This window comes from Scleropages formosus, chromosome 19, assembly GCF_900964775.1.
Source record: "Scleropages formosus chromosome 19, fSclFor1.1, whole genome shotgun sequence".
In the NCBI taxonomy this organism is placed as follows: domain Eukaryota; kingdom Metazoa; phylum Chordata; class Actinopteri; order Osteoglossiformes; family Osteoglossidae; genus Scleropages; species Scleropages formosus.
Genome location: NC_041824.1, coordinates 24,471,431 through 24,482,214, shown reverse-complemented (window position 1 = coordinate 24,482,214; position 10,784 = coordinate 24,471,431). Strand labels below are relative to the sequence as shown.

At 42.0% G+C, this 10,784-nt stretch overlaps 1 protein-coding gene across 5 annotated transcripts; it reads left to right on the top strand.

Moving 5' to 3' along the window:
- Window positions 1–458: 458 nt before the first annotated feature.
- tcn2 (transcobalamin II) lies at window positions 459–9,529 on the top strand. 5 transcript variants are annotated; one of them, XM_018748962.1, is made up of 11 exons: window positions 488–512; window positions 622–678; window positions 842–934; window positions 2,769–2,964; window positions 3,478–3,635; window positions 3,848–4,003; window positions 6,580–6,749; window positions 7,256–7,430; window positions 7,538–7,721; window positions 8,064–8,182; window positions 8,390–9,529. In XM_018748962.1, the coding sequence occupies exons 3-11, from the start codon at window positions 856–858 to the stop codon at window positions 8,449–8,451; spliced, it is 1,299 nt and encodes a 432-aa protein (XP_018604478.1). In that variant the 5' UTR covers window positions 488–512; window positions 622–678; window positions 842–855; the 3' UTR covers window positions 8,452–9,529. The 5 variants fall into 5 exon arrangements, with proteins under 5 accessions (XP_018604474.1, XP_018604475.1, XP_018604478.1 ...); XM_018748961.1 differs by having other exon boundaries at window positions 839–934; XM_018748960.1 differs by having other exon boundaries at window positions 493–512; window positions 622–741.
- Window positions 9,530–10,784: the final 1,255 nt, after the last annotated feature.

Here is a 10,784-nt window from a genome sequence, read left to right as displayed (position 1 = left end):
TTTTTTCTTTTCCTGTTTTCTCCAGCTGCTTCCAGTGCTGGATTGTGGTGGCTAGGGGGGTTGTGGGGGTCCAGGGCCTATTCTGGAAACAGGGTGCACTGCCGGTAGCCTACTCCCTGGATGAGGTGCCAGTCCATTGTCTGCTTACAGCCGTTACAAGCAATTTTCAGCTGAAATGTGTGTCTTTGGACTGTGGGAGGAAACCAGAGCATCTGGGAAAACCCATGAAAACACAGTAAAAAGTAAAAAAAAAACTTCTGTAACTATACCCTACACTCATAGTGTACAGACAGAAGGAGTGTCAGCGATACTTGATCATGCATTTGTTTCAAATCTTCTTCTGCTGAAAGCTGTGTGTTATTAACCCACCGACACAACGGACTACAGGCCAGCAGGGTAAACAGAAGCGCGACCACCCCCACGTTTACCCCATCTTTGCCGAGTCACGTGTTACGTGTCACGTGTCACGTGACTCGGCAAAGACGGAGTGAATAGCGCAGCGGACCGACACGGTAAGTTTTAAAGCGCTCGCTGGCAGAGAAAAGGCGAAGTGTCGTGATAGTATAAGGACTGTTAAACTGTGTGACACTGTAAAGGACTGTATAAACTGTGTGTGTTTAGGTAAGGAGAAGTGCGCGAAGCAGTCGGACAGTCGGTGCTGCGCTGCAGGAGGAGCAGGTAACGCTCGGCTCATTTATTATGCCGCTATATCAATCATGTCGAGAAAAACTGCAGCAGCGGGTGAAGCAAATAATGAGGATGTAGACTTTTTTTTTTTTTTGTGTGCGAAGTGCGGTTGGATGTGCTCGAGTGCCGAGTTCTAGACTCTCTTCTCCAGCAGGTTCTTTCGACATCATGGCCTGCTTGATCAAGAAGTTGATGATCTTCCTGCTCTTGTCTGGAGTTCTGTCCCTGGTCTCCAGCAAACCGTGTGGTAATTCCCGTCTACTTTCTCAACTCTTTCTGTTTATCTCCTTCCTCGGCTTTGAGTCCACATTACTTAGGAATCATCATGGAATGTACTTCAGTTTCTCTCCGTCGTGTTTTCAGTCCTTCTCTCATTGTGAAAGCATGACCAATTTTACATTTACATTTATTCATTTAGCAGACACTTCTCTCCAAAGCGACGTACATCTCAGAGAAAATACAGTTTGTCCATTAGGAGAAAGAGAGACATAGAGTTGCAGGCATGTGATTTTTTAGTAAAGTTTGTCTCTTTACACTTTTATGCACCGGAGATGTTCATCACACCAGTAGGTGGATAAAATTCAGGATAAATGAATCCTGATCACCTTTCTACAAAATTTTTTTGTAATAATAAGTTACGCAAACATACAGTACCGGAGTAGCGGCTGTGTAAAGGTTTATCTGGGCATTTACAGTTGCATGTATTCATTTAGCAAGATGCTTTTGTCCAAAGCAATGTACATTACAGCAAAAGTGCAATTTATGCATTACAATAAGAGAAAGAAACATAGCTGCAGACATGTGACTCAAGTAAACCTAGTTTGTCGCCTACCACTTGCTGCACCGAGGTTCATCATTCAAGTAGGTGCATAAAACACAGCATAGTCAGACAAATCCTGATACCCCCACCAATTTTTTTTTTCTTTAAATATTCTAAGATACACAAATAAGCAAGTACAATGCCGGAATAGTGGCTGAATAGGTTATATCGGGGATACTCATGAAATTACGATGCATGAACATTTACACCATACATGAGCTGGAGAGATCATGGGCAAAGTGAGTTCGGATAATGTGAGTTTTCAGACCCTTCTTGAATGTAGACAAGAGTTTCTGCAATTCAGAGTGAGAGGGGGAGGTCATTCCACCACAATACACTATACTTTGTGTATTTTTCACTCAAAACTACAGCTCTGGGTGTGGTAATGTACGGAGTCGAAACGAAACACTTCCCTTTCTTAAAGATGTTATGTAATGTAAAGTTTAGGAGAGAACATTTCCCATGATTTTTACTTATGTGACAGAGTGCTGAAGATGGTTTATGCATTTGGGGTTTCTCAGAGTTTGTAGGTATACAGTATAACATTTGTAAGGCTGTAACTGGGTCTAAATGAGGGTCTAACTTTGAGTTTAACTGCTGTACACAAGGCTCTGTTTTGAGCACTAAACACAAACAGCTTTAGCTTTATTCTGCACTATTGGACTTATGGGTTAAAATGGTTTCAGTCAACAGGCCCTTACTTGCACTTGAAAAAACATTTATAGTACAGTACATCCTACCCAAAGATAATGTGTGGCAGGTTTTCTGCCTGCTAAATTCGAGGCGTGTGCTCCTGTAAGACGCGCTGGACTCGATGAGCACCGTCGTCGCTGCCCTTTGCTCATCCTTCTCCTGACACAGTGCTTTTGTTTGCTCAACTTGCCGATCTCTCCTCCTGAATGTGCACACACAGTCGAGAGAGTAACTCGTAGTTGCAGGAACACTTTGCCCAAACAGGGACTTTCTAGAATGGAACACTGCACTGCATCTTGCAGGACAAATTTGATGTTTAATTCCTCTTTTTTTCCCCTCTTCTTTTAAGTTGTACTCTAAAACTTTTAGACTTTACTCTTTGCACTGAAATCATTCAAACCCTCTCTCGTTGGTCAGTCATTCATTTTATTTTACGCTCCTCAAATCTGGTACAGCCCAATCTTTCCGACTCTCATTCATGATGTGTCCCGGCCTGTATAAATTTCTTAGTTTGCCTCTTGTCTCTCTCGTGTACCATGATCTAATCCTATTCTCTGTCTGTGTGTAGATCCTTCTACACCTGAGCATGGGGCACTTACCCTCTCCTTCACAAAGAAGCTTCTTCTACACTCCCAGGAAGACCCCAACAAACTCCCCAATCCCAGCATCCACCTGGCTCTCCGCATGGCCCCCTACCATAACCAAGGCATTGAGAATGATTATTTGGGTCGCCTTAAAACACAGCTGCACAATGACCTTCAGAAGTAAGTCCAGTTTGTGAAATACTCCTGCATTTGCATCACACGTGGTTGGAAACGGACTGCTTTATTTATTGTTCTCAAAATGATTATGTATTCGTAATCTTTATATTGCAACAATACTTTTGTGGCTTTTGAGAGTGCATTTTGTCAAAGGTTGATGAGTTCAGAATGTGTGTGCAGCAAATTTTGCCAGAACCTGAGAGGATCACAGATCCACATTAAATGCTTGTGGATAGAGCATGTATGGGAAATCCTCTTCATATGACCTTTCTGTCACATTAATTAGTTTTATCAGAGTTGAGCTTCATTAATGGACTGTTTCTCAACCCATCCTGTGCACTTGTGCCCATTGGCATGGTCCCTTGACGGAGAGGTGCAGGGATTCTGTTTAAGATATTCTCTTGCTACTCCTTTGATTAAACACAAAATTAAGACTCATTTGTGTAATTTTCATTAAGTGAGTCTTAATCTTCCTGTTCTCTATAATGGTCCACTGACAATGGCTCCTCTTTACAGCTCTCTTTCCAAAGGGCGGCCTGTAACTGGCCTTGTGGCCCTCTATATCCTGGCCCTGAAGGCGTCCTGCTACGACATCAGCACTGTCACTTTCAATGAGGACCATCTGATCCACCACCTTAAGAAACAAATGGAGCAGGAGAAAGAGCACATAGCTGGTGATTGTCCTAGAGATCTTGGTCTTCCTCTCTGCTTCTGTTCTCTGCACCTGTTTGATCCCTCAATGTTTTTACATGGTGATCCTAATCGATGAGTTAAAAGTAATTGACAGTAACAAAGTGTGGGAACACATAAAGCACATGGAACTGGATATGTTTATCAATTCACTTAAATGTTCTCCTTCTGGGACTTCAATATTCTGTGTTTGCAGCCACAAAGCGACCGTTGACCAACTACTATCAGTACTCCCTTGGGATTCTAGCACAGTGTGTGAGCGGCGTGCGGGTCAGTCTGCATGTGAGGAACAAGCTGATCCATGCCATTGATCAAGGAGACCTAAAACATGGGAACATGGAGGAATCTGTAGGTGAGTCTAAAGGGTGCTTCTGCTGGTGTAATTTTTTTTTTTTTCTTTTTGGTCTCTTAGGCTCCATTCAAATACTGCTAGAACTGACACAATGACCTGGCCAAATCTTTTAATTCTGAGAGAGTCCCGAAGCAGCATAGAGATATGAACCTTTCAGAAGGTCGCAAGCCTGTGAGCAGAAGAACATGCATGTTAAACTTCTATATTACCTGAATGATCCACCTTAGCTGACTTATTCTCAATGGAGGAATAGCAGCTGTGATCATAAATGGGTAATATCCATACATTATTTGTACCTTAATATGTTATTTTTGGAAATCAGTATAGTAAGAATTCAGGTTTTTCCCTTTTAGGACATGACTACGTAGAGCTGGAGAAAGTGCCTAACTGCATTGTTTATCCAGTATTTTTGGTAGTATCTTAGAGCACAAGACTCTGAGTCATGGGTTTGACCCTGGTGTTGGGTGACTGTATTCAATGGGATGCTTTTATTTCCCTTTGTGTACAATAGGGTTGCTTTATTATTGCAGCCCAACTCTGCTTATTTCAGTTAGGGTATTTTGCTCAGTGCATGTGATGCTTGGAAGAAAACATGCTGATAGTTTAGCTTAGTGTTTGAATAAATATTCACTTGTGCCCCAAAGGATGATGTTTGAATCACATCCCCACCTCCTGCTGTAGTACCCTTTATCAAAACACTTGCTCCTCCCTTCTGCAAACAATCCATAACCTCCCACAAATTTTCCCTCCTTTCAAAGCCCTGGTGCAAAAAAATTGATTAGCAATTTGATTGACTTAGAGCTGAAATTTCTTTAAACCCCCTCTCAGTAAATTAATTATATTTTTTCAAGGGACACCTGCACCCTGGTCCACAAGTTTTCATGGGAGGGATGTCTGGAATTGATCAGTACAAGAGTTTAAAAAAAATTAAGCCCTGTTTAAATGAGTGATTCCATGAACAAAAAGATTGTGCGTGTACTGGACGACTAGTGTCCTGCCTCTCGGACATCTCTTATGGATGTATGATCACCACCTCCAACTCAACCTCTCCAAAATAGAGATTCTTTACCTCCCAGCTGGCCTGTCCTCCTGTCACGACCTGTCGATCAAACCGGACAACTCACTCATTTCGCCTAGCTCCTTCGCTAAGAGTCTGGGAGTAACGATTGATGCGAGTCTGTTATTCGCAGGATCCATCCCTACCTCGCTACTGACTCCGCCCAACTACTTGTCCAGGCCATGGTGACTTTCCGTCTGGACTACTGCAACTCTCTCCTGTGTGGCCTTCCTGCTAATGCCATCAAACCTCTGCAGCTTCTACAGAATGCTGCTGCACGAGTTGTTTGATTTGCCAAAGCGCTCCCATGTATCTCTTCTACTCATCTCTCTGCACTGGCTTCCTATAGCTGCCCGAATCAAATTCAAAACCCCGGTAACTGTGTACAAATACATCAATAGAACTGCTCCCGCCGGACTTGATCAACCGGTACACCCCAGCCAGGCCCCTTCGCTCGTCTACTTCTGCTCGCTTGGTGGTCCCGCACATGAAAGGCAAAGCTTGGAGGTTCTCTGTTCTGGGTCTGTTGTGGTGGAATGACCTTCCCCTGTCACTCAGAACTGCGGAAACTCTGTCTACTTTCAAGAAGGGTCATTTATGGTGTAACTGTTCACGCATCGTAATTCCATAAGCATCCCCAGATACAACCTTTATTCAGCCACTAATCTGGCATTGTATTTGCTTATTTGTATGTCTTATAATATTTTTTTAAAAAAAAAATGGTGGGAGGGTATTGGGATTTGTCTATCCTGTGTTTTATGAACCTCGGTGCAGCAAGCGGTAGGTAATGAATTAGATTTGCATGAGACTTTCATGTCTGCAGCTATGTCTCCTCTTAATGTAATGCATAAGTTGTACTTTTGCTGAGATGTAAATCGCTTTGGACAAAAGTGTCTGCTAAATGAATAAATGTAAATGTAATGTTTCAGAAACTCTGGACCTTAGGATCATTTAAACATGACAGTAGATTTGTAAGAAAAAAAGCTGATATAGTGTTAAAGGTATATTACTGTTATTTTGCTGTAATGAGTTTAAGACAAAACTGCCACATCTCTTTACAGTTTTACTTGTTTCAGTATTAGTCTGGGTGCTGTTTTGCTGAATATATTGTTACCAGATGTGGGGTGGGTGCAGCACGATCAGATTCAGCAATCAACAGGTTTGTCCATCAAAACAGGCTTTATTTTAAAGAAGCAAAAGAACCCAAGATGGTACCCAAGCCCCTTTCAGGGAGACGATGAACAAAAACCAAACCAGATCCCCCAAGCAGTCCCCTCATGGAGTCCTCATGCCAGCTGCTATAAAGCCCTACATGATTTCCTTCCATTGACATCAGCTGGTTGTCATTGTTCTACTAGGTCCTGGCAGGGAGGAGTGCTGCAGAGCTGTCCATCACAATAAATCTGCCCCCTGTCTTTGTAATGTCTCAGAAAATAACTTCCTAGTTTTGGGGTACTCTAAATAAGGAGGGCTGCTGTGGTGTAAGATTAATGATGATTCTATATCCCTCTTTCCATAGACACACTGGCCATGGCAGGAATGGCCCTGCAGTGTGTGAAAGAATCCAACATGGAACACGTTGATGCTCAACTGCAGCAGGCACTGACCACAGTCAAAGGCAAACTACTGGCCTCACAGAGACCTGATGGCCACATGGGCAATGAGTTTAGCACTGGCCTAGCAGTGCAGGTAGAGAAACCTTGAGTCTTTCTGAACCACAGCAGAATGTGGGGACTGGACAATGGAATAGGTTGCCTAAACCTCACTCTGCATGTTATGCGTCCAGTATCTACATATTATGTCTTTGTTTTTTTCCTGGTAAATTACGTATTGTGCGAAGTGATAACTGTAAAACTGAGATATGAGAATTTTTACTGTTGAGCAAAACAGTAAGTGCCAGTCAAGGGACATAAGTAGTGAAACTGAGTGAAGAATAAAGTGTGACTGGTATTATATTATTAACACTTGCATGATATAATACAAGGGTAAGTGGAAAAAGTATATGCAATAATGTACTTAATTTAAATGTCACTGAGGATACTTTTTGACTTGCCTTCATTTTATAGCTGTGGAGCTCCTGAGGTATAACTATGTAAATTATAATTGTACTTATTTATAATACGTCATTCCTGAGAGCCCTTGTTTGCCCATTTGTGCCTTTTTGCCATTTTCACTAATTTCCTGCTCCACTGTAGGCCCTCCTCGCGATGGGCAGTGAGGTGTCAGAGTGTTCGCAAGCCATGGAGGCCATGAGGACAAGTGCCAGAAATGGCATTTATCACAACCCCATGGCAATCTCACAAGTTCTGCCTGCTCTTCATCAAAGGTCTTACCTGCAGCTGAAAGCCCACCACTGTACCAATGAGGATGGTAAGGGCCTCCAGCATTGACACTTGATGTTAAGAAAGTATGCACCAATAAACAAAGTGTCTGTGTTCTTATAGTACATTTACACCTGCTTGGTGTCTTTCTCATAGACAGTGTGATTCTGGAGCCCAAGGAACCCACTGTGGAAGTCAGTGATGGAAAGGTTTCCCTGCAGGTGGAGGTGGAAGTGGTTAACCCAGAAGGCCACTCTTCACAGTACTTCTTGGATGTTCCGAAGGGCTCTTCTATACTTGAGGCTTTGGAACTCCTGCAGCAGATGAAAAGGAAATTTGTGTAAGTGACAAAGTCTGAAAGTCTGTTTCAGTCATGTGGTTGTGTGTGTAAAGAACAGCTGCATACATGTTTTTTGAAAGACATGAATGAAGAAAATCTTTCTTATGAAACATAAGAGATGAACACATGGTCTTTGGCCAGGTGAACAAATGTATTTTTGTTAGTGCTCAGCTGTATTGCCGTCACTCAATGGTATATTACCAACACACAGTTCAATAATAAGGACTTATAGGGTCCCTTGGACCTCATTTCAGTTCTGTTCTATTAGTTTGTTAGGAAATTCATGCAGGAAGCAAGGTGACTCTATGTAAATCATTCACAACACTTCATCTCTGGTTGCAGATTTGAAACGGAGCCCAGTTTGTGGGGATCCTTCCTAAGTGTGGTGAATGGGGTGCGGGCCAGACAGTCAGACCGCAGCTACTGGCACATTTCCTCAGATGGTACCTCTATCAATGAAGGTAAGAGCAGCAGTAAGAAAGCTCCACTTGCTCAAACACATGTCCTCATATACCCCATGAGCTCCATCAGCTCAGTGTATCATGAAGGACCAAGCTGGTGTTGAAGGTGTAATAAGTAAAACCTACTTACTAAAGTTCAAGTATAACAACCTGGAATTATGGCAGATGTTACTGATGTACTTTTTTTTCCCCCCCGCTTTCTTTTAGGTATCAGTGATTTTAAAATTCTGCATCCACAAAAGATCACCATCAAAAAGACCAGATATTAAAAAATTTGTATATTCAAGAGAAGAATCAGATTTTTGACTAAAGATGAATTGCACTCCAGTTCATACATATTTTTTTTACACTTTTTATAATTGATTTGTCTTTGTGAATAAAAAATATCAGTCATGACTGTCAGATATGAAGACAGAATTCGACAACTGTATCAAAGGGATGGCTCACCATATGAATTATTCAGTCACATTTTAAAATTGGTCTTATTGTATAACTAAACATACATTTTGGGTATCAGTTAATATTTTTGCTTGAGTGAATTTTAAAAATTCTTTCAGAAGTGTGTTCCGTCAATATTGGAGAAACATTAATCCCAAGTTTTATATAAGAAAGACTTTACTAACATGAACAATCAAGGTAATGCTCTACCAGCAATGAGAAATTGTAAGAAGATCAACACTTAAGTAGTTTGAATAAAGAAATCTTGTTGATATCTGGAATGGATTAATAAGGAATAGATTGTGTGTATTTATGCTTTGTCTCCCCCCCCCCCCCCCCTTGTGAATGCAAGAGTAAATATGGATCAGCAGATCCATATTTACTATATTACATTTTACCTGAAGAAACTGATGTTCTTGCACACTTGAAGCACAACACAAACTTTCACCCCTAGGAAGGTTGCTTGTTATGTTTACAAATTGCACACAATGTTGGGGTTTGAAAAGAAATTTCAGAGTCGTATTACCAAACCCCTGGCCACACCCCTCTGTCAAAGGTATGTAAACGGCCATTAACTTTCAGAAATGTGTGCTGTTTTCCACAAACCCGCAGCATTGCCTCCACTTCTTTCTTTGTAGAATGGGTCCTGGGGGGGGTTCAGCAACCTTGCTGGGCAGCAGGTACAAGCCTGCCAGTGGCCTTTAAGACCATGGGGAAAGTGCACCAAGCATCTGCTATAATGCGCAAGCAATCTAATACGTGAAATTTTTTTCGGGGCAAAATAACCCTGTTGGAACAGCAGGAATGGGAGCGGTGGAGGGGAGACAACCTGACTGCAGTAAACCACTCTGTACTACCACCCTCAAGGTGGGTGTGACACTCAGGCCATTAGCTTCTGGTGGCCAACTGTGTAACGATGTGATTAGTTTTACTTTGACTCACAGCACCTAACTTAAAATGATACTTGAATATACAGTATATGGTGCTATTTTAAAGTTACATAGTTTAAACTTGCGTAAAACCTGAATCTGCTGTGGAATGCTGATGAAAATGCAATTAAAAATAAATTGGCAAATATTTAGATCTTTGGAAATTTGTAACTTGGATGTCTTTTTAACACAGAATACCAGGGTGCTTTACTCCTTGACTGCTTTCAAGAGCAACATACTGAAGTCATCTCAATATTCTAAAGACAACATTTCTACCAGATGAAAACTATGCTTTTAATTGTTATGTGGGCTCATCACAATCTGCAGTCATTATTTATTTTCATTTTTGAGTTTTACAGGGGATGAAGTAAGGTGGCTCATAAAAAGAAAATACAACATCTAAGGTCATCCAGCCAGCCAGCCAGCCATATGCAAAGCCTACACTGCTTATTGGTCATAATGGGCTGGTACATGTAAAAATGGGACCATGTGAAGAGTTTATAAGGATGTAATGCTTTTATATATTTTTTACTAGAAACATATTGAGTAGCAGGTACTGGTTTTATTGTTTTATGATCTTGATTGTAACTGTATTGTTGGGCTGGTGTGGATTAATGTAAATAATTGGTATTTCTGTGTATAGTCCTGTGTTCCTTTTTGATTGGCTCTCACATTACTGTCACTGGGGAATTCTGGGGGGGTTCGAAGGGTGACCCCCTGACCATTGCGAGCAGTGGGGGGGCACTGGGGGGTCTCGTACTGTCTGTGGCATCTTTGCCAAGACTGCTTTTAAAAGACATGTTTGCGCTCAGTGAAGAGCACCTTTCCAGAACCCAGTCTCCTGTAGCTCCACGGGGGTTACGCTGCACAGTTTTAAACCGAGCATTCAGTGTTTCACAGCTTTTAACTCGTAATGGTTATATCTTCCGAAATCTACAGCACGAACCTGGAGGCCCCTGGACACAAATGCCAGGAGGAGGAAAATGATCGGATGCTGACTTGAGCAGTAAATTAGTAATACAATCTTTATGATTCGTTCTCAACAACACGGTAAGCACATTGAGTAGTTTAAACCATAAAATGTATCTTTAACTACACAAGGCCTTTCTAAAGGGACTGCAGAATTATGAGGCTCAGCGCTCCAGCGGTTAACGATGGACATGTTGCCTTTTCCCCGCACTCCTCCACCCCTCGATACTGTCCATGCTGCGGTGCCGCCTCACGGACGGGTGGAC